At 60.8% G+C, this 21,294-nt stretch overlaps 2 protein-coding genes across 3 annotated transcripts; both read right to left on the reverse strand.

Moving 5' to 3' along the window:
• Positions 1-978: 978 nt before the first annotated feature.
• Positions 979-1,888, reverse strand: ID1 (inhibitor of DNA binding 1). The gene is made up of 2 exons (XM_069034052.1): positions 1,506-1,888; positions 979-1,302 (listed from the first exon to the last, which is right to left on the reverse strand). The coding sequence occupies exons 1-2, from the start codon at positions 1,824-1,826 to the stop codon at positions 1,261-1,263; spliced, it is 363 nt and encodes a 120-aa protein (XP_068890153.1). The 5' UTR covers positions 1,827-1,888; the 3' UTR covers positions 979-1,260.
• A 5,130-nt stretch (positions 1,889-7,018) lies between these two features.
• On the reverse strand, positions 7,019-20,167 carry HM13 (histocompatibility minor 13). Of its 2 annotated transcripts, none has more exons than XM_069034209.1 (12): positions 19,973-20,167; positions 18,544-18,642; positions 17,254-17,336; positions 16,089-16,177; positions 15,239-15,324; positions 15,001-15,126; positions 13,057-13,114; positions 12,415-12,498; positions 12,036-12,072; positions 10,942-11,044; positions 10,078-10,163; positions 7,019-7,304 (listed from the first exon to the last, which is right to left on the reverse strand). In XM_069034209.1, the coding sequence occupies exons 1-12, from the start codon at positions 20,150-20,152 to the stop codon at positions 7,223-7,225; spliced, it is 1,113 nt and encodes a 370-aa protein (XP_068890310.1). In that variant the 5' UTR covers positions 20,153-20,167; the 3' UTR covers positions 7,019-7,222. The 2 variants fall into 2 exon arrangements, with proteins under 2 accessions (XP_068890310.1, XP_068890309.1); XM_069034208.1 differs by lacking the exon at positions 7,019-7,304 and adding an exon at positions 7,922-8,132.
• Between the last annotated feature and the right edge of the window lie 1,127 nt (positions 20,168-21,294).

The following is a 21,294-nucleotide window of genomic DNA, read 5'->3' on the forward strand; positions in this document are numbered from 1 at the left end:
CCCAAAGCCCTTGACCTAAAGGGTCTAAAGGGTCCCACTAGAGCAACAAGAGCCCCTCCAGACACCCCAGTTTTCCCCTGCCAGGCCCGTAGGAAGGTCTGAACAGGTCTGGAACAGGAGGCTGTGTGGTCCTTGGGGTGTTTGTGAGTCACAGGGAAGCTCAGGTCAGCTGCCCGGGGCACCCCCAGCCCTCGGGGTTGCACAACCTCTGATGCAATTTCCTTGTCCCAAGAGGTTCTCTGTCCCCACAGGCAGGGGTTGCACCAGGAAGAGCAGGAACCACAGGGGCGGGGCCACAGAGAGAAGCACCCCAGGACTTGCATCTGCTCTCCCCTGTAAAGGGACTGATCCCTGCAGCATCACCCCTGCAATTCCCCAGTCCTGACACAGCAACAACTGTGGGAGCCTCGGGAAGGCTGCTGGGTGCAAGTGGCCCAGCTGGGAAGGGGAGTGAAGGCAATCCCAGGCTGCAAACACACCACTGTCCAAGGAGATGGGGAAACCACGCTCCCATCTGGGCACAGAGCCCCACACCCGGCTCATAGCACTGTCCCCTCTGTGCCATCATCCCATCAAGGTGCTGATCAAGGGAAGATACATCCCAGTGCTGCTGCATTATCCCACCACACACCATGGGGTGCAAACAATCTTTCCTCCTGTGTCTGCTCCTCAACACCCCCACGTCTGAGCCCACGGAGTGAAGGAGGGAGCGAGATATGAGAGAACCACTGGGAGAGGCTCTGCAGGGGCAATGCTGGGACACAATACTGGGGCACAGGGGGAATTAGGACCAGCCTGTGAGAGACCCCTTCCCCAGCACCACCACAGGGTCCCAGACCCTGTTTCCCCACACACACCCACCCAGCCCACAGCGGTTTGCACAAGCTCCCCCCCGTTTGATGTGGCACATATCCCCGGGTCTAAACACACCCAAAACCCGGGGGAAGGGGTGTGAGGGGCAGGAAGAAAAGGCACGTGTGGTCATCAGGGCTTGTTTAATAACAAAACTCCAGCTATTGTAGAACAATATTCTCCAGCATCATTGTAATATACAATACGGGGAATGCTCTCAGCAATCTGAGAAGGAAGGATACGGCCCACAGCACCCCCTGCCCAGGCTGCGGGGGACCCCCAGGGCAGCCCCGCCAGGGAGCCAGGGATGCAGGTGAGCCGCGGTGCTCAGGGCCGGGGTCCTGGGGACGATGTCCGTGATGGGACCGGAATCCCGGGGATGACGTCCGTGGAGGGTCCAGAGAGGTCTCAGCGGCAGAGGATCCGATCGGCAGCGGGAATGCACGGAGCCTGCGGGAAAGGGACACGAAACGGCCGGTCAAGACTTGCCAGGAGGGTGCCGGAGAGGACGGGGACGGAAAGGGGGCAGGAGGAAGGGACATCCCCGGGAAGGAGAGGGCGCGGTGCAGATCGGGGGAAGGAGATTCCAGGGAACGCCGGTGCTGCCCGTCAGGAGCGCGGGCCTGAGCCGGTGCCGTGGGGTCCGCACTCACCTCGGGGGAGTCCCCAGCGGCAGCGGGGCGGGGGGGGCCGCACTGCAGCTCCAGCTGCAGGTCCCAGATGTAGTCGATAACGTGCTGCAGCAGCTCCACCTTGGAGACTCGCCGGTGCCGCGGCAGCGTCGGCACCAGTGCCCGTAGCCGCGAGTAGCAGCCCTTCATATCGTACAGCAACGCGGCGGCTGCCTGCTCGGCCGCCCCCGGGGACACCCCAGGGCCCGGCCCGCAGCGGGCGGCCTCCCCTGGCCGCACCGCCTTCAGCGGGCCGCCGGCGCCCGCGGGCAGCGGCGAAGAGGCGACAGCGGCGACCTTCATGGCGAGGGGCTGCGAGCGCGGCGGGCAGGACGGGCGCGCTGCGGGCGGACAAGGAGCGCGCTCCCCGCCGCGCCACTTATAGAGCGGCGGCCACGGGCGGGCGGGGCCGCGGGGCAGCCCCGGCCAACGGCAGCGCAGGAGGGGCGGGCACGGCCCCGCCCGCCCCATTCATGCGCCCCGAAGGGCAGCGTCTTAAAGGGGCAATGGCGAGGAGAGAGCCGTGACGGGCTTGGGCTGCGAGGCGGGGACACCGGCGCGGCGCAGGCTACAGGGGTGCGGAGCACCCACCCTGCCCCGCCATTAAGGCGGGTGCTCGCCCCTCGGGCTCCCGGTGTCGGGCTCCCCGCAGTCCCGCTCGCCCCTTGCCCCCTCAGGACCCCGGTGCCCCTCCGGGCGCTCGGGCCCCCCCCGCACTCCCCGCGCCCCTCCCGCCTCCGCCGCGGCTCAGACCGTGAGACGCCAGGGCCGTGACGTCACCCATTCATAAAACCCCGCGCGCTGTCAGCGCGGCGCCGGGCGGGCGGTGCCCATGGCGACGGGGGCGGGGCGGGGGACACACACCTGCAGCCCCTACGGGGGGCACCGGGACCCCCACAGAGACAGCGCGACCCCCGCGGGGACACCGGCACTCCCACGGAGACACCGGCATCCTCACGTGGATACGGGGGCACCGGGACCTTACAGGAGGCACAGGGACCCCCAGGGGGACACCTGCACCCTCACGGGGGCACCGGGGCACCACGGGGGCACAGGCACACGGGCATCCCCACAGGGAGCAGCCCGTGCGCCGCGCCCCCCGCCCCAAGTTCCGTGTTCCCCGTTCCCCGGAGCTCAAACCTCCGAAGGTGGCGGCTGCCGGGGCCGGGGTCGCCAGGTTCGGGTCCACTCGAGGGGCGGGCAGAGGGGTCGAGTGCTGGGTGCGTGGGGCGGCGCGGAGAGTGGGCTGCGAGCACGGTCCTGCCGCGGGGGAAACCGGAGGAGGTCCCGCCGCCGTGCGAGACAGCCGGTCCTTGCCCCGAAGGGTTTCTGGTCCGGGCTGTAATTAGCGTTACTGCTAATTACCCCGCACCTGCGGGGAGGGCAGGCAGCGCCCCGGGAGGGCCCCCGGGCGAGACCCTGGCATACCCCGAGCAGCACGAAATGGTGAGGGAAGGGAGGGAGCAGGCAAAGCTGCAGCCTCAGACACTCCCGGGTGCGTGGACAGTGACACGCGGTGTGCGTACCGACACAGACACGCAGGGTGGGTGTGAGTGTGCACACACAAAGGCAGGGACATGGACGTGCTTGCACACGCAGATGTGTGGGGGACACACCCAAACGTGTGCACAGGAGAATTCACGCACGTACACAAACCTGTGGAGCACAAACGCAGCCACAAGTACACGCACACAACAGAGGCACACGTGGATGGATGCACACACAGGTACACACACAAGTGTACACTCTCATGCACACATACATCCTGCCTTGCACACCAACGCGTGTGCCCAAGTGCCAGCGCAGCTCTCCCCGCCCTTTATGGGATTGGGCTGGGGGGCCAGACCCTGCTCCACGTCCCCAAGCATGCAGGGAGCCGAAGGCCTCCCCTCTTCTTCCTCTTCTGAGGGGGGGCAGCAATCCTGGAGAGCATGGATGAACTCCAACCCTGCCAGCCTGGCCGGGGGGAACTGGATCCCTCTGTTCCCCCCGTCCCTCCCTCTGTCCCTCCTCCCTGTGTCCCCCAGCCCGGTGCGGTGGTGGTTCCCAGGGTGGGCACGGCGCTGGGGTCGCCCCCTCCATTCAGGGCTCGGCGGAGGGCCCGGTGCTGCCCGGTTCCCACCGCGGCTCTCAAAGCTGCTAATTAGCCCCCATCTGGCGGCAGTGGCCGGGCCGCGGCGGGAGGCCGGGGACATTGTGCACAGGAATGTCTTTCAGGGCCGCCGGCCGGCCGCCGCCACCGCCAGCTGCGCCGCCAACAATGCCAGGACGATCCGGACCCCGCGCCCCTGCCACCGGCCACCCCGGGCGGCGTGGGGACGGGGACGGATTGCGTGGCCGTGGTGGGTGTCATGGCACACGTGGCACAGCCGCCCTGGCACAGCCACTCCGGTTTGCCCCAGCCTGTGGGATGCCCCCGAGAGCAGGACACTCTCACCCCATCCCTCGGCACGTTGGAGTGCTGGGGATGGGGTGCTGGGGTCAGGGCTGCCAGTGTGGCACCGGGACACCGCCTTGGCCACAGCTCGCCTCGGGGTCCTGGCCTGGCACGGCGTGCCGGCCGGCGCAGCAGTGTTGTCCGGCAGAACACAGAGCTTCATTTCCATCTCAATTCTGGGAACGGGGCGCTCGGCGCGGTAACAGCAGCCTCGGCCATATGGTGCTGGCGGGGCTCAGCTCGGCCGGGGGGGCAGCCGGGGGGCGGCTGCTTTGCGCTGAGCAGGGGTTGCCCGGCAGCCGAGCACATCAAAGCCCCCGGCCGCCCCCGCCCCGCCGGGACCACACAGGGCACGGCCGCGCCAGGCCGCCGAGGGGCCGCGGGGCTGCCTGTGCTGCTGTGATGGGGGGACGGGGTACGGCCGGCACTGCAGAACCGGCAGCACCCAGCCCCGCACTCCGGCATGCAGGGCTGGAAGGCGGCACAAGACGCCGCAGGTCAGGCTGGGCCCCCACCAGTGATCAAGACCCCCAAACTTGGGCTGCTCCTGGCCCTGGCTGGGGTTGGGCTCCATCCAGATCCCCTCTCCCGGTGCCATCCGCAGGTCAGCCCTGAGGCTGCACGGAGCCTCCACCCCCCCATGTCCGCATGACAGTGCTGAGCCAGGGTTGCAGATGTGCCGGGGCCGCCGGCACAGCTGGAGCGGGGCCGAGGCCTGAGAAAGCCCCTGCGCATTCCCCTCCCGCCTTCTCCCTTCCCGTTCCCAGCTCCATCCGCTGCAGCCCAGACCAGCTGGAGCCAGGCAGCCCTTCCTGGGATTTATTCCAGCTTCCTGCCCCTCCTCGCCGGCCGGCCGGGGCTGGGGCTGCCTTGGGCTGCTTCCTTTCCCTGCTCGCAGCCGCCGGCCGGGCGCCACCGCCAGTACCCATCATCACACGGGACCCCGGCTCTCAGCACCAGCACCCACCATCACAGCAAAGCATCCCCCGCCCTGCATGGTGGAGCATGAAGTGCAACTGCAGCACCCCATCACCCATCATCACCTAGCTGCACCCCTGCTGCAGTGAGGAGGCTCCCACAGGGCTCTAGAGACAAGCAGCCCTGGTGTGTGGTGTGTCCCACCTCACTCCAGGCACCAGCACTCCCCAAACATGAAACCACCCTCCCCTTGCCTGGCGTTTGTACCCTGGGCACCCCCAGTTCAGCTCATCCCACCCCACTGCAATTCCTGCTGGGAGTTTGGCACAAGGGGCGTGTGCCCAGGAGCTCCCCTGGCCAACGGGCATCTACACCACTGCCCTGAGGTGCCATGGGTGAGTGAGGATCATCCCAAACCCCACATTTGCTGGCAGCAGAACAGGCAGCTTTGGCCCCTGCCCTAGCTGGGCGCAGTTAAGTGGACGGAGGTTTCCTGCCGGAGTCGGCACATCCATGTTTCCACAGCCCCCACGGAGCCGGAGGGACCCTGCGGAGAGGGGAAGGTGGCCCAGCAGCGGTCCAGACACAGTGGAGCCGTGTGGCCTCGGCCCTGGCGGGACCGGAGGTGCCACAGGCCCAGGTGCAGCAGGCGAGCAAACCGGGGAGCGCTGAAGTGCTGGCTGCACTGGCGGCTCCTTGCAGGGCCCAACACACTTCCTTCCTCCTGGCCGGCCCTGGCTTATCGGCCAGGCAGGGTGAGGGGTGACCCTGCTCTCCCCTTCCCAGGCCTTCCGCTCCCTGCAGCCCTGGGAAAGCTCCCTGCCACGCTTCCACCACACCTACAGCAGGCACGAGCTGCTCTGAGCTCTGCGGGGCAGCAGGGAGACAGGAGGGTGATGCTGGCACGGGGGGTACCCTGTGCACCCCCCAGCCTGCTCCTGCACTTTTGGGGCCTCTGGAGGCTGCGTAGGGATGCAGCTCCCACCACTCGAAGCCAGGGAGGACGCAGAGCCTCCCAAGATGTGGTGCCAGCCCCACACCAAGGGACACACCAGGATGGGGAGTGGGGTCCTGACTCAGGGTAGGGTCCTGCACCCCACGGCAGAGCCAGAGTCCTTTTCCACGGAACACTGGAGGCTGGTGAAATCACATCTGGAGTCTAGACTCAGCGACTCGGTGGGCTGGGCCTGGCGGCCGTGCTGTACCCAGACCCTGCTGCACACTGTTTGCTTAGCTGGAGGTATTTAATTGGAATTAAAGTGGCCCCTCTTGTTTTTGCGGACAGGGCTGTTGGAAAAGGAGCTGTAAGTCATAGAAAACATCTGTAGGAGCCTGCGAAGGGTCATTAGATGGCAGAACGCGAGGCGCCACTTTTAGTGCTCGCAGCCGGCGCAGGGAATAATGGTTCAATACGGCTTTTGTGGAGGAGCTGCCAAGCCAGCAAACACTTTCTATTTATTCTGGCAGTGGGCATGGCCAGAGGGATGCAGGATCCTCCACATGTGGGCCCCCAGGAGGGGTAGGGAGGACACTGCCAGTGTTGCAGGACACAGGGCAGCTGGTCCCAGTGGAAGCCGAGGTGGATGCTGGAGCTGCCCCTGCCTGCAGCCCCTCCAGCCCCCATGCCTGCACCAGCATCCTCTGCCCATCCCAGCCCCAAGGGGTGCAGGATGGTGCCTGGCTCCCTGCAAGGAAGGGGGACAATCCATGCTGTCCTCACCCTGCTCCAGGGCTGGGTTTGGAGTCACCCACCCCTACCCCTCCCACTCCCTCTCCCCCAGGCCATGGAGGGTTAGCCTCAACTCGCTGAGCACCCCAGCAGCTGAGGCAGAGCACGTCCCCACCCTGTGGGGTTCCTGCATCCTGATCCCTGCTCAGCCACGCTGCTCTGGGGCCAAATCCCAGCTCAAACCCACACAGAGGTCAGTGACTGCAGCCCTAAATCTGGGTATCGCAAAGCAGGGGCCAGGCTGGGGGAAGGCCCAGTGCCAGAGGAGTGGGAGGGGGAAGGGGACGGTCATTTGGTCACTTGGAAACAGGCAGACAATGGCCACCGGCCCCACTGGGAGAAGGTGTGTGAGCTGGACGCCAATCCCAGTGCCGGCTGAGCAGCTGAGCAGGGGCACGGCCACACCAGCACTCCTTCCTTCAACATGGTTTAATATGAGAGAAAGCAAATGCACAATACAAAATTTAAAAACCGGCATACATCGATACCCCACCTGGGTGGCTGCTCCGACACACACAACACGATGCTCTTGCACAATTGTTTCATCGTCTGTCACTTGCAGAGGGTCTTGAAGGGCCCCAGCCCAGCAGCACTGGGTATGGCCCACGGGCAAGGTCACTTCTCCTTCTTGGAGGCTTCTGTTGGCTCTTCTTTGGAAGCCCCTGGCACCTCCTTGGGGGTTGAGCTCTCCTCGTAGCTGGGGACAAGAGGGACATGAGTGGGGCCAGCTCCTTCTGGGGACAGAGCCCTCTGCCACGTGGGGACAGCCCAGCCTGTGGCCTTGGGGTCTGCCCTGCTGCTGCTGAGGACAAGGTGGGCTCCAGCCATCAGCCCCCAGCACAGGAAACCCCATGGGGCAGAGCCCAGGCAGGGAGATGAGGGATGCATCCCCCTCAGACATCTCCAAGGATAGGGTGGACCCAGCCAGGGGCCAGACTGTGCCCGAGGGTCTGTCCTTGTTCCCAAGAGCACTACTGGATATCCTGGATAGCACACGCTTTCCTTGGCTGAGCAATGGTGCCAGTGGAGCCGGTTAACAGGGGAACTGCAGCAAGACCAACAGCAGTGTTCCCTCCCGGGGTCGCACTCCTCTGGCTGCAAACCCCCTCCAGCAGCAGCCCCAGGGCTCTAGCTAAGGAAACAGCAATGTTGCTCCAAGCAGAAAGGACAAGAGCTGGGATGTCAAATCTTCTTGCCCTTCCCAGTCTCCTCTCTCAGAATGGGAGAGAAGCTGGCCCACAGCAGCGCAGCAACAGCTCCAGCCTCAGCCCATGGAGCGAGGAGAGCTGGAAATACGGAGAGCTTGAACCAGGGAGAGCCAGGACCTGCCCCTACCTGGCCAGAGCGACAGACAAGGGGCCCCAGCGGCAGTGGCTACATGGCACTAGGGCTCTGCTGCCGGCGTCGGCGGGGACAGGACAGTTTCTGCTGCATGGAATCAGCCAGGCTGGCCGGCGAGCCAGACACCGTGGGGAAGTGGGTAAGTCTTGGTGTGTGTGGCAAGATTTCAGCAGAGGATTCATAGCTGCAGAAGAGAGAGGAAGCAGGAAGGGAAAGACAAGGACAGAAAGGAGAGGGGGGAGAGAGAAAAAGCAGAAGAGTTTTGGAGTGAGAGCACTGAGAACGCACCACCCTGTGCAGGAAGCCTGGCACCCCCCTTCACCTGCTGGCACCCGCTGGCCTCTCCTTGCCTGCAGACTCCAGGACAGGGCTGCAGCATGGAAAAATGAGCACTGAAACTCAGGGATGAGGCAGCTCCCACTGGCATGAGCAGAGCCAGGCAGCCAGAACCAAAGGAGAGCAAGCCTGAGCAGTGGGGAGGTGGTAGTGGAGCAGCCCAGGGGCTGGGCAGGTGACAGGGAGATGCAGCAGACCCTGTCCTGCCACTCAAGGACAGCGTGCCCACAGCAGGTGTGAGGGGCAGGATGGGTTCCCACTACTGAGGGAGGCAGAGCAGAGCTTCCCACCTAGCCTAGGGAGGTTTGGAAAGGCTGAGAGCCATGGTGCTGATCCCAGTGTCACCCACCTCTGCTCCACCAGCACCCCTTCCCTGGGCCGGCAGCACGGATCTGCTCACTCCCACCCTGCCTGCAGACCCTCGCTGCTGTGAGACACCATGTGCAGGCAGAGACCACAGGAACTGCCAGCTCCAGGGAGAATCAGGGCGCAGTGCAGCAGCACAGCAGAGCTACACCTGGTGGGATTCCTGTGGTGGGAGCCACTGTCCTCCAGGCATCGGTCCCTCTGAATCCCACTTCCTCTGCCTGGAACTGGAGCCACTTTAAGGGAGGTCTGGCCCCATGGGCTGTCAAGTTTGCAACCCTCCAGCATCCTGCCCTTGCCCTGGCAACATTTTGCTGCTCAAACAGCTTGTGCTACTGCTCTGGGGGTGGGGGGGGTGCACTAGCCCCTGGCTATCAGGCTCCCTGTGCTCCTTGCTGCCCAGCGGGCCCAGCCTCACAGCTCATCTCTCCCCAGTTTCCTGGCAGGAGGTGCTGCTGCTGTCAGCTGGTGAGTCACAGCACTGGGGAGAGCGGCTGCAGGATCCCAGGTGCACAGGAAGGACGATCCCAGGACACTCAGTGCCTGCAGCAGCGATCGTCAGAAGCAAACATCAAAGGAGGGGCAGGTGCGGCAGGGCTGGGGATGGCCCAGCTGAGAGCCGCTGGGAACACGCATACCTGCATCTCCCAGGGGAGGGGAGGGGAGGGAGGAGGGAGGACAGCTGGCTTCCCGTTGCGCCCTCTGAGCAGGCTGGGAGCTCAGGAAGGCTCCCCGGGGAAGGGGCACTGGGGAGGCTGGATGGTGCACAGCTCTGCTTTAGGATGTTCCCTTCCCTCCTCTGCATCAACCATCGTTACTGTACTGAGCCACCACCAAGTCTCAAGCATGACAGAAAAACAGCTCCCAGGCAGGAGGCCAGAGCTGCCCACAGCCTGGACAGGCTGAGGGAACAGCTGGAGCACAACAGCCCAGTCCCCCTTCCTCTGTATCCACAGTCTGTGGGGCAGGGAGACTGCTGCAAACCAGGAGACTTTGCCCAAGCAGGGATGTTGGGATGTGCTCAAACCAGCCTTGGCTGCTCTCACAGCCAGCTCTGGCTCCACTTTTTCCCCACCCACAGGCCCTGGGACACAATGACCAAGTATCTCCACACCAGGTGTGCAGTCCCACCCTCCCCTGCCTGCCAGCACATGGGAAGAGCCTGTCACTGGGGTGTAAAGCAATACCAGGTGCTGCCTGCTGGTACCACACCACAGCTCCCACCCAGCTCCCGGGAGGCGGCTGGAGCCAGGCCCGGCGTGTACAAACACAGACCCGCTCCCTCCACCCACGCACGTGCCGGCGCACACCCAGAGCATGCCCAGATGAACCCGTCCCTCCAGCTGTGCCCAGGCGTGGGAACATCTGCACGCTTCATGTGCTCCAGCGCCGCCGGCAAAACAGCTCCATCCCCAGCTGAGGCTCACCTGAACATTTCAGTTACTTCTCCCTTTGCCAAGGCCACGAGAAGTGGGAATCCAATGCAGGCGGGGACCAGGTACAGCAGCGCAGGCTGTGGGGAAGAAAAACAACTGTTAAACCAAACCACAAATCACCCCTTGGGAGGAGCGCAAGGTGAGCTCATGGCCTTGTCTCCTCTGCACCCATGGTGTCTGTCACACAGCTGCACAGATGGTTAACACCCCAAAAAGCAGCTTCAAGACCTAAGTCAGAGCTGCAGCAGCATGGAGCCAGATTGGTATTAGGAGGAAATTCTTCCCTGTGAGCGGGGTGAGATCCTGGCACAGGCAGCCCAGAGAAGCTGTGGATTGTTCAGTCCTGGGAAGTGTTCAAGGCCAGGTTGGACAGGGCTTGGAGCAGCCTGGTCTAGTGGAAGGGGTCTCTGCCCGTGGCAGGGGAGTTGGAACAAGATGGTCTCCAAGGTCCCTTCCCAAACCTTTCTGGGATTCAGTGAAAGTCCTCACTGTGAGGTCCCAGTGGGCCATGAACACACTGAAGCCCCTGTGCAGACCACAGTGTATGGGCTCCCAAGGCCCCCTGCAGCACAGCCAGTGGGTGCTCAGGGTAGCTAGGCTGCAAAGAGCCAAAAAACACAGGGCCCCTGGCTGAGGGGCTGTTGTTGGCAACAAGGAGCCTTGCCCCAAACAGGCCTCTGCTCCAGCTGGGCACAGGAGCTTTGGACAGGGAAAGGTACAGGCAGGCACTGGAAAACCAAAGCCAAGAGAAGAGGAATAAATCTGCTTTTTCCTGTCAGGATGCAGAACTTCGTGGCCAAGCTGGCCTGACCCACTTGGATGTGCATCCACAGGAGGCAGCAGGGTGGAGCTCACCTGGGCGTGCTTGAAGATGTGCATGATGAATATGGTGAGGCCCAGCCCAAAGATGTAGGCCACAAAGCTGGTGTAGAAATACGTGTGCGTGTTCTTCTTCAGGCTGTAGGGAAAGGGAAGAGCTCAGTGACCTCAGGTCTGGAATGCCAGTGGCCGAAATGGAATTGGCCTGGTACTCTCAGCCATCTCCCACCATGCTGGAGTGTGGGGAGCAATGTTCTGCCTGTGCAGCCCCCTGTGTTGTGGGAGCAGTGTGGGACTGGAGGCAGTAATACCCAGGTGAGGGGCTGGAGAAGGGAAGGATGCAAGCAATCCTGCTGCTGGATGGCAACTGGGAAGGGCTGGGGCTGAAACCCAGGGAGAAGGCCCTGTTGTCTTGGTGGAGACTGGCCTGTCCCTGGCTCTCAGCAGTTGCTGTTTTATCACAGGGCAGGCTGTGAGAACTGGGATTCCCAGCAGGTGCAGGCAGGATGTGGGTGGCAACACCTGGAAGAGCTGGCATAGACCAGAGGGTCTGTGCAAGAGCAGTGGGAGCGGGGCCACACCACTGCAGTCACAGAGCACCCTGCTTCCCGGAGCCTTTCGGTGTGGGGCAACTGCTGCAGCCTGGCTGTAGGTGCAGCTTCCCTGGAGCTGCTTCCTCCAACATCAGTGGTAACCTGGAGGCAGCCAGCACTGCCAGGCACTGATTTGCATCCACGCGAGCACTTCCCAGGTGCCAGCACTCCCAGCTCTTTCCCACGCTGTCACTGCTTTCTCTCACTGCCCTCCACTCCTTGGTTTCAGGGAGCTGGTGAGGCTCTCTGGGGCTGTTACATGCTGCTGCCCCGATTCCCATTCCTATGCTGCCTGCCCTACCTATGCCTGAACTCAAACCACTCGTCCCCAGTGCTCAGGACATACCCACAGAACCAGCCCCCTCTTCCAAGAGCTTTTCCTTACACCCACCCTGGTCCCAAGTCCCTATGCCCAGCTCCAGAAGGGAGCACATGACTGCGCTCCTGGCTCCCCCTTCTCTTCTTTCCCCTACAAAAGCAGCTCAAATATGCTGCAAGATCCAACCTGCCGGAGACCCTTCCCTGCCGCCTGCTCACCTGATATCAAACCGCAGCAGCAAGGCAATGAAGATCCCTGCAGGGAGAAGGAAACAATGAGGGGCTGGAAGCGACAGAGAAGGGACAGCGAGGGGCCAGAGGAGCAGGGAAGGGACAGCGAGGGCCTGGAGGGGCAGGGCAGGCTGAGGAAGGCAGGGCAGGACCCGCGGCGCTCCGGTGCCGGTGCCGTGCCCGGGGTGACAGTGCCCTCTCGTGGCACGCGGCACCGGGACAGCACCCGGACCCGCCGGGAGACTCCCAACCCATCGGAGACCCGCGCGGGGCTGCGCCTGGCCAAGGGCAGAGCGAGGCACCTGCCCAGCTCCCCGCAGCCCCCTCGAAGGAGATCCCAGTCCCGTCCCCGCTCTTCTGTCCTCACCCGGAATGACGATGTCTCCCAGTCCCAGCATGGCGAAGTTGTCAGCGTCCAGCCCCTTCTCCAGCAGGTCCTGAGGGAAAACCACTGCGAGGGGCAGAGCGAAGCACAGTGAGGGAGAGTGTCCCCACTGAGTAGACCCCAGCCCCACTGGGCCTGGCAAACAGGGACAAGAAGCAGGGCAAGGGACCTGTTCCTGCCCTCAGCCCCCTCCTTCCCTGTAGCTCCCCTTGTTCTTTCTCTGACAATTCCAGGACAAGAAACCAAGGGGTCCCAGGACCCAAACTACTGCATGCTCCACAGCAGCACCAGTTCACCCCTCCTGCTGCTTAGGGCCTCTGTGTTTTTTTTTTTGTTGTTGTTTTGGGTTTTTTTTGTGGTGTTTATTTGGTTTGGACTCTTCTTTGTAAAGGTGAAATTGTGCACTCCAAAGGTGCAGAGTGACCCAGACAGACCAGGGCTCTGCAAACCATCCCTCTCCAGAGACCTGCCTTGACTTGAGGCTGACTAATGACAGGGAGGAGGGGTCACTAGCAGGAAATGCTCCTGCACACATCCCAGCCCGAGCCATCTCCAGAGGCGGAGGGTGCATGGGGCAGGGCCTGCAGCAGAACAGACCCCAACACACAGGGAAGATCTACTCACGTTTTATTGGTGCCTCGAATGATTTGGCAACTGTCACCATCACATTGGTGCCAAAGACCTACAACAGAGGAGCCCAAGGTGACCACAGCTGCACAGGAACACACACATGCTCAGCTACAGCCTCACCCCGGGCCAGGAGTGGCCTCAGTGGCAGAAAACAAAATGTGGGCGCAGGAGCCCTGCAAGCCAGCCCACTGTCCGGGGGAGGAGGCACATGACGGCACTGGAAGAGGTGGCCACTTCATGGCTGTCCTGCTCTCAGAGCAGCATGGGGACAGCACTCACATGGCAGAGCTGCTGCCCACCACCCAGCCCTGCACCTCGGTTCAGCTTTAATCAGTCAGCTCCATGGAAAGTCCAGCTGGAGGGCAGGAGCTCCCAGTGGAGCGTGCCAGCCTGGGAGCTTCCAGCAGGGACAGGGGCAAGTGTCAGATCAGCTGCAGTGTGCTCTGAGGTCATTTACTTGCACGCCCCTATCAGCTGTAAATACTGGCAGCGTTTGGGGGGTGGACTGTAAACACTGAGGGCAGCCACCCTGACCTCTGCTCCTTTCCATCTCCAAGCCTCCAGTCCAGCAGGCACAAAAACCAGGTGCTGGTTAGCACTGGGTGAGCAAGACCCTGGAGCCTTGGATTAAAGGGAAATCTTAAAGCATCAGATTAACTCCCATAAGGTGCAGCAAGTTCTGAGCATTGTCACAGAGTGACAGGACTCCACACTGGGATCAGGGGAAAAAAAAACACCACATGCAAATTCACCCCCAAGACTATGTGCGGGCAACAGCATCAACCCACTGAGATCTCCTTCCTCCTTGAAACCCTCCTGGGATCTCACTGTGATTAAATCCGTGCCAAGATCCAAGTGACCAGTTCCTGCAGAAGGGCACAGTAAGAGGGCCTCCACTTCAAGGCAGCCGTTCCGTAAGTCTCTGGCAATACTATAATCCTTGGGGACGCTGAGGTGGGAGACAGCCAGCAAATGGAGAGCAGAGGGGTGCACTCATTGTCTCCAAAGCACCAGGAAGACGCTCACACACTAAGCAGGGCCTGGGGCACCAGGTGTGCTGAGGCAGAAGGCTGAGTCCTCTCCAGCTGAGAGCTGTGGAGGAAGTGGCCCACAGGCTAAAAAACCACAGAGCCCAGAATGTTAACGAGCCTGGGAAACAGGGGCAGCACTGGCCAAGTACAAAACAACCCACAGTAGCCAGGTGTAAATATGGAGGGATTACACAGGCAGCTGCAGAGCTGCTGGACAGACCTCAGTGTATACAACGCTCTCAGACATTTGGAAACATGGTGATTCAGAAGGTGGAGGCAGCAGGAAGGACTGGGAAATATGGACATTACAAGGAGTCACATTCTCCATGCACGGAGCAGAGCACACGACTGCATTCCGGCCTTCCCCTCCCCTTTCCTCTAAAAAAGCAGCTCAAATACACTGCAACAAATAAGGAAAACCTCAAAAGGAAAAAGTCAGGGTGCAGCATTGGCTGAGGAAAAGGGACTGGAGGCATTCCAAGGTCTGGTCCTCTGTGCAAGAGAACAGAAGGACACTAACGAAACCAGCAGATGAGAGAGCCAAGGCACAGCTCACACAAGCAGGCTCAGTGTGCCCCAGAGCAGCCTCCAGCCCACCCAACAGCTGTCAGGCATTGGGATGACCATAGGAGGGAATATAGGACCGGAGATGACACACACTAAGTACCCCACAATAGCCCTGATGAGGTCCCTGTCAGCCCTGGACTCTCTGAGTGAGAAAATAAAACACATTTGATGAGCCACATTCTGCCACTGTGGATTCTGTCATCAACCCTGCCACACCCCTCTGGGCTGAGAAAGTGAAAATTCTGACTGCAAGCGTGTGTCCAGCCAGCATGGTGCCTCCAGAAAGGCAGAATGCCAGATACATGCTTCCACCAATGGCCTGAGGAACGCTCCTGCTTACCCAGAACACGTCGTAGATGAAGAGGCCTCCAAGCAAGATGCAGCCAGTGCTGACATTGTTTAGGTGCAGCAGCTCCACCCCGTTGAGGGAGAATGCCAGCCCGAAGAGATTGTTGGCAATCCAGTGCTGAGAAGGACAGGAAAAAGAGATCTAGGTCCCACTGCACATGGAATCCCCATCTTGCATGGAAATGGGTCCGTGTCTGATCCAGCCCAGTTCCCAGCTGTGCCTCATTTACCTTTCTCAGCAGGTACCAGACCCCCACAACACTGCTCAAGGCCAGGCACACAAGATCCTTGGTGTCAAACTCGTAATTCACTATTTCTGCAAGAAAACAGAGAAGTCAGACTTGGGGCAGGCTGGGCAGTTCCCCTTCCCGTGCAGGGCTGAGATGAGGATTCCACAGCTGGGAAGCCCAGAGCTCAGTGCTCACGTCCCAAACAAGAGGACTGTACCCGTGGTACACATGTGCAAACCGCCTGGGAACAAGCACTGGGCCCTGGAAAGCTCAGACCTTCTCCTTCAGCCAGACTCTGCACATGGACAGCACCCGAGGTCCTGCTGTCAATAAGGAAATTGGATTCAGGCACTGCCTAAGGCAGGGAGAGATAAATCTTCTCCCTCTTCCTGTGCCAGTTAACTCGTGGTGGTATCACCAGAAATACTCCTTTACCAGTAAAGCTACTACAGGGCAGGATACTTATCAAAAGCATCTTCTGCCAGTGCAAAGATCTGGCCCAGATAAGGCAGCACAAACCAGTCAGACCTGTGCTTTCCAAGGGGCTTAAATAAAGGCTGTGCTTTTAACAACAGCTATACCTCCATCCCCCCTACAGCACTCTGGGAGGTGTTTCTGGGGTCTCCCTGCCAGCCAGAGGCAGCACAGAGGCAGAGTGCCAGCCCAGCTCTGCAGGGACACACGGGGCTCACACTGGCTATGGAAGCTCAGCGGGGAGCAAGAGGCGAGTCTTTGAGAAGGTTGTTTCAATGGGCTGAGAGTCATAAGACCAAAAAATAAAGAAAAAAAAAAAGAACAGTAAAGGCAGAAAACATTCAGGCTCCCCTGAAAGACCGGCGAGCCAACGTACCCTCCTTGCTCTCCCCGGAGCCCTGGGTGAAGAGGAGCTGGTACTGTTTGTTGGGGAAATTTGCAGGGAAGAATCTGTTCATCATGGGGCTGAAACGAGAGGTGCAGAGAAGGGCAGTTTGACAGAAACCCCGCAAGAGGTGCTGCCCAGCACCTCTGCATTTGAGGGGGCCCCATGCCCCCTCCCAAGATGGGGAAACGCCAGGTTCTGCTCCACCAGGGACTGGCAGGAGCCACAGCAACTCATCCTGCACAGAGATCTGATCTGGCTGTATGTGACAGTCCCCCACATACTCCAGGGCAAGAAAATGGAGCATCACCCACAAGAAAGAAGGACCCCCCCCCAGACCCCAGCAACCCTCTGGGTACCCAGCACTGGCTGGGCCATCACTGACTGGGTCTGCTGCAGAGCCAGAAGCAGAGCAAAGCCCTTGCACAGCACCAGTCTAGGGAAAGCATCTGGTCCCCAACGCCCCAGAGCTCAGGAAACAGGAAACCAGTTCAACTTTTTCGGTTACTGAAACAGCCTGAGCTTTCAACACCTTGTGCCATGCACTGCCACGAGAGGCCAGGGACGTTACCATGAGTTCCAGCTGCCTCTATCACCCATCCCAATAAGGGTGCTGAAGAGTTCTCCCCTCTGCAGGGCAGCAAGAGGGGTTTAAGTTGGATATTAGGAAAAGGTTCTTCACCCAGAGGGTGGCTGGGCTCTGTTACAGACTCCCCAGGGATATGGTCATGGCCCTGAGCCTGCCAGATTTCAAGAACTGTTTGGAAAACAGTCTCAAGAAAACAGTGGGATTTCTGGAGTTGTCCTGTGAAGGGTCAGAAGTTGGATTCGATCCTTGTGGGTCCCTTCCAACTCAGGATATTCTGATTCTGTGATGCTGAGCCACTGAAGCTCCTCAGGGTGAGTTGGCCTTGTCCCATCATAGCATCCACTCACACCTCCACAAGCTCTCCCAGTGATGCTGTATGGGGTGCTGGCTTCCCAGGACCCCCAGGGCTTTGGTTGCCACCACCAAGGGACAACACCCTAAGAGGCTGGGCAAATACCCTAAAAACCTGGCTCTGCTGCAGGGTAATGGTGCTCTAAAACCCTCCCAATAAAATGAACTGAAGCCTTGGGTAGCCCTGTGCCAGTCACACCCATCCTTGTGCTGTACCTGATAGTGTGGGACAGGGCCAGGATCCCCAGCACAAAGAAATACATGGAAAGCAGAAGATTGATGTACTCTTGAGAGAATATCTGCAAGACAAAACCACACAGGGGTTAGTTAACACAGCATCCTCCCCATCCTCATGCTCCTGTTGGCAGCAGCTGTGTCAGTGCTCCAGGGAGATGAGAAGAATAACTGAAATAACCCAAATTCCTGCATGCTGAGGGAGAATATGTTGGAAATAGCCATGTGCTCAAAGAACAAGCACAATGGGCCCGTGAGCTGTTGCGCATCTGTGAGCTGCAAAAAGGAGGCCAGAGCTTCCCCCGCAGAGCAGGGAGTGAGGCACTGCTCCCAGGGGCTGCCCAGGCCCAGGGCAGCAGCAGCATCCCCTGCCCTAATTAAACAGGGCATTATTAAAACTCCTGCCCTCCAAGATACACGCTCCCTTACTGAATCACACACCTACAAACCAGCGTGGAGGGATCCTGGGGCCATCCCTGCTCTCCTGGAAGGGGGATGCTGGAATAGGAGAGCACATGGCACACAGCCATTGGCAGAGAAGGGACTGAACTGCACCATTCCCAACTCTGCACCTTAACCCTCACCTCCTGGACAGCCAGGAGCACCCTGGCAACCTGCAGGTCTCCCAAAACAGCACAGCTGGAACTTGCCATGCCCATGGACCACTCTGTGCTGCAGCCCTACAGCTCTCCAGACCCCTCTGGGAGCTCAGCCACATGCCAGACCTGCATGGGCAGCCCAAGGTGCTTGAGGCCAAGACACCTTCTCCACATCACCAAAAGCACATGCTGCTAAGAGCTCCCATCCACTACTCAGGTCATCTGACTCTGCCTGTGGGCTCTGAACGTCTAAAAGACTTCACCTGATCACACAGGGGCTCCCCCAGACTTGCAGCCAACATGGCTCCAGGAGCACAGCATGGAGCACAACACAGAGGCACCAGCATTTGCCCCTCAGAGTCCCTGGCACCCTCTGGCTGCAGCCCGTGCCCTGTCAGGTTGCCTCACGAAGGCAGGAAGAGCTCAGGGCTATTTGCTCCTCGGCAGCTCTCCAGAACCAACCTGTGCACCAACAGGCTCTGATTTCCCCCAAGCTGTGACAATTCAGGCAAGAACTGACGTCCTCCTGCGTGGTGACACTAAAGACCTCAATCTGTGCAACCTTACACACCTTCTGCCCCAACACTAAGGGCCAAAACCAGAGTCAACCCATTATGGGAGCTCCTGCCAGGCAGGAGGACGTCCTGCCCCAGCTCCAGTGCCACTCACTTACTTTAAAGAAGAGGTAGAGCCCCAGGAGGGTGCAACTGGCAACAATGGGAAAGCGAGCAGCGTCTCGGCTGGTAATGGTCTCTGGCATCTCTGAGGAGTTCTGCGGAGGGAAGGAGAGGACAGGAATGGATCAGCCCCTGCTCTGACTTCACACCTGAGCAGGGGGGTGAACAGACACAACACGCAGGGCTCCACAGTGGTTTCGAGAGGGACAAAACACCCACCGGCCCCTGCTGTATCTGGAGGTGAGCCTGTGTCAGAGGCAGAGCCTGACATGGAAAACACAAACCTTGCACTTGTCCTTCCCAGAGCAGCCACAATTTACTGCTTTTCTCCTCTCGGAGAAGGAAAAAAACCCTGTGCTGGCGTTGTTCCTTTCTCCCCTGCCCAGAGGGGAGCTGGGCTCCCTCACCGCTCACGCCCAGCCAGCCCCATCTGTGCCACCATCTGTGATCACCCTGCGCACGACGCGTCTCTCCAGCCACCTTCTCATCCCTCACCTTGCTCTTGGGACACTTCTCGTGCACAAAAGCCCCAGATTTATAAACCCCTTCCAAGACATCTTCCAAGACATGCACCAGCTCAACCAGCCCCTTTCAAGCCATTTCCCACAGGAGACCTTCAGGTTTCCAAGGAGGCAGAGGGCTGCCTGTTTTCTGCCTGTCCCCTGCCTGCTCCAGGCCCAGCTGGCTGCTGCTCAGACATCTAATCTCACTCAGGCAAACACCTGCGGCCAGCACAGACCGAGGACACCTCAGAAGCCCTTATGCAGCTTATCCCAGGAACAGCAGTTGTCCCATGCTGTGCCCAGCAGTGCAGAGGCACCCAAATTCCTGCTGCTCACTGCAGAGTGAGAGATGAGAACCCCCTGCCCTGAACCACGGCTGGGCTCTGCTCACAACTCCCCACCACCTGGGCTGCCAGAAGCCCCTCAAGATCAGCTGAAGCCCCTGATATGAGGCTTAAGGGCATACAAGGAGACTTTAAAAATAGTAATAGATCAGACTGTGTGAAACAGTCCTCCCTCCTGAGCTACAGCAGCCCAAGTGTTGGGATTTAAGTCCCTGCTGTGAGATGCAGAGAACAGCGGGAGGGGTACCGGGACAGGGCAGGCTGTGCCACAGGAGAGCACCCCCGAACCAGCCCCAGTGCCGCGGGGCAAAGCCACACGCGAGTCCCACCAACACAGCTCCTCTTGAGGAGGGACAAGGGACGGTTGTGTTTTGCAGCACTTGAATTTATCGGGGCGGTGAGGACGTGGCTAAAGAAGCCCCGGGGAAAGCCAACTCTCTCCCCGGCGTCCCCTGCGTCTCCAGGCCCAGGGCTGGGGACATGCAGCTGCCGGTCCTCCCGTGGAACGGGGCGCCCGAAGGAAACCCTTAGGGAGAGGCGAGGCCTATAGGCCCGGCTGCCCCGAGCCGCGGGGGTACCTTGCTCTTGGCGCAGCTGACGGAGCGCAGCGCCCCGAAGAAGATGGGCAGCAGCGCCATGAGGACGAGGCTGCCGTAGGCCAGCGCCATGCCCTCGGGGGTGGCGGGCGGGCGGGCGGGGGTCCCGGCCCCGGGCGCGGCCCCGGCGGCGCTGCCGTTGTGCGCCGCGGGCTCCTCCATGGCGGCTGCTCCCACCGCGGTCCGCACCGACACGTCCCCTTACCGGCCGGAAGTGCGTCACGCGTAGCGGCGCTGAGGCCGGCCCCGCCCCGCGGCCCCGCCGCCAGGAGCCGGGCAGCGCTCGGAGCCGCCGCCCCCGGGCCGCGACCCCCGGGCCCTCCCTGCGCAGCCCCCGCTGTCTGAAGGGCAGGGGAGAGCCCGAGGAGGCGCCTACTGGCCGGTGTCCCGCAGCCCCTCCCCGAGCACGAGCTCGGTGGCAGCTCTGTGTGCCATACACCCGAGGGAGTTGGGTCGGGGGCTGCTGGGATGCTCTGGGTTTTCCTGCCCTTCACCGTTTTCCAAGGACCTCCCCCCCCCCCCCCCCCCCCGTTTTTGGGAATCCTCCTGGCTGCTCGCAGCCCGCCCGTGGTCAGAGCCAACGGTCCCTCTGTAAAATGCCTTATAAATGGCAGCAAATTCTCCCCGTGCACTGGACTGGGACCAGGGTTCTGGTGGAAAATTGGCCGAAATGTGTGTTTTTCTCACAAATACTCCAAGCCACTGGCAGCTCGGCTGTGCCACCTTTTCCTCCTCCTCCTCCTCGCTGGGATGAAAGTCTGCTGAGGAGCAAAAACTGGTGAAGATCTGAGCACAGTGAAATGGTGCTACCCCCAGTTTAGATCTGAGCCATGGGCAGGAGATGGGAGCACAGCAGGGATTAAAACGCAAGTCTTTGATTTTTTTTATATGTCTTTTAAATTTTATATTTTAAATAGAAGGAATCTATTTCAGGACCGGGGTGATTCATAGTTCCATGTTTCAGGCGGAGGCCAGATGGGAAGGCCTCCTGGGAGCCCCTCTCTGCGGGGTTGGCCTCCTGCCCGGGATGCTGCCCTCTCCCTCCCTCTGACTGCTACTCCCACAGCGGAGAAGGATGGGCAGCAGCAGGCAGTGTGCCCCACACCCCACTGCATCCCACCCTGCTGCCTGCCGTGGCCCAGCCTGGCACAGCACAGCTCCTGACCCTGTTACTACCCCTTCCGAGGATCCATCTGCCTTCTAAATCCCAGCCTGGCTTGGGAATCCTCACAAAGGGCGGGGTTGCTGTGCAGAGTGAGAGAGGGGAGTCTGGGGCTGCTGTACCAGGGTGGCTGCGTGCCAGC

The sequence above is a fragment of the Aphelocoma coerulescens genome, chromosome 20 (genome assembly GCF_041296385.1).
Source record: "Aphelocoma coerulescens isolate FSJ_1873_10779 chromosome 20, UR_Acoe_1.0, whole genome shotgun sequence".
Taxonomy (NCBI): domain Eukaryota; kingdom Metazoa; phylum Chordata; class Aves; order Passeriformes; family Corvidae; genus Aphelocoma; species Aphelocoma coerulescens.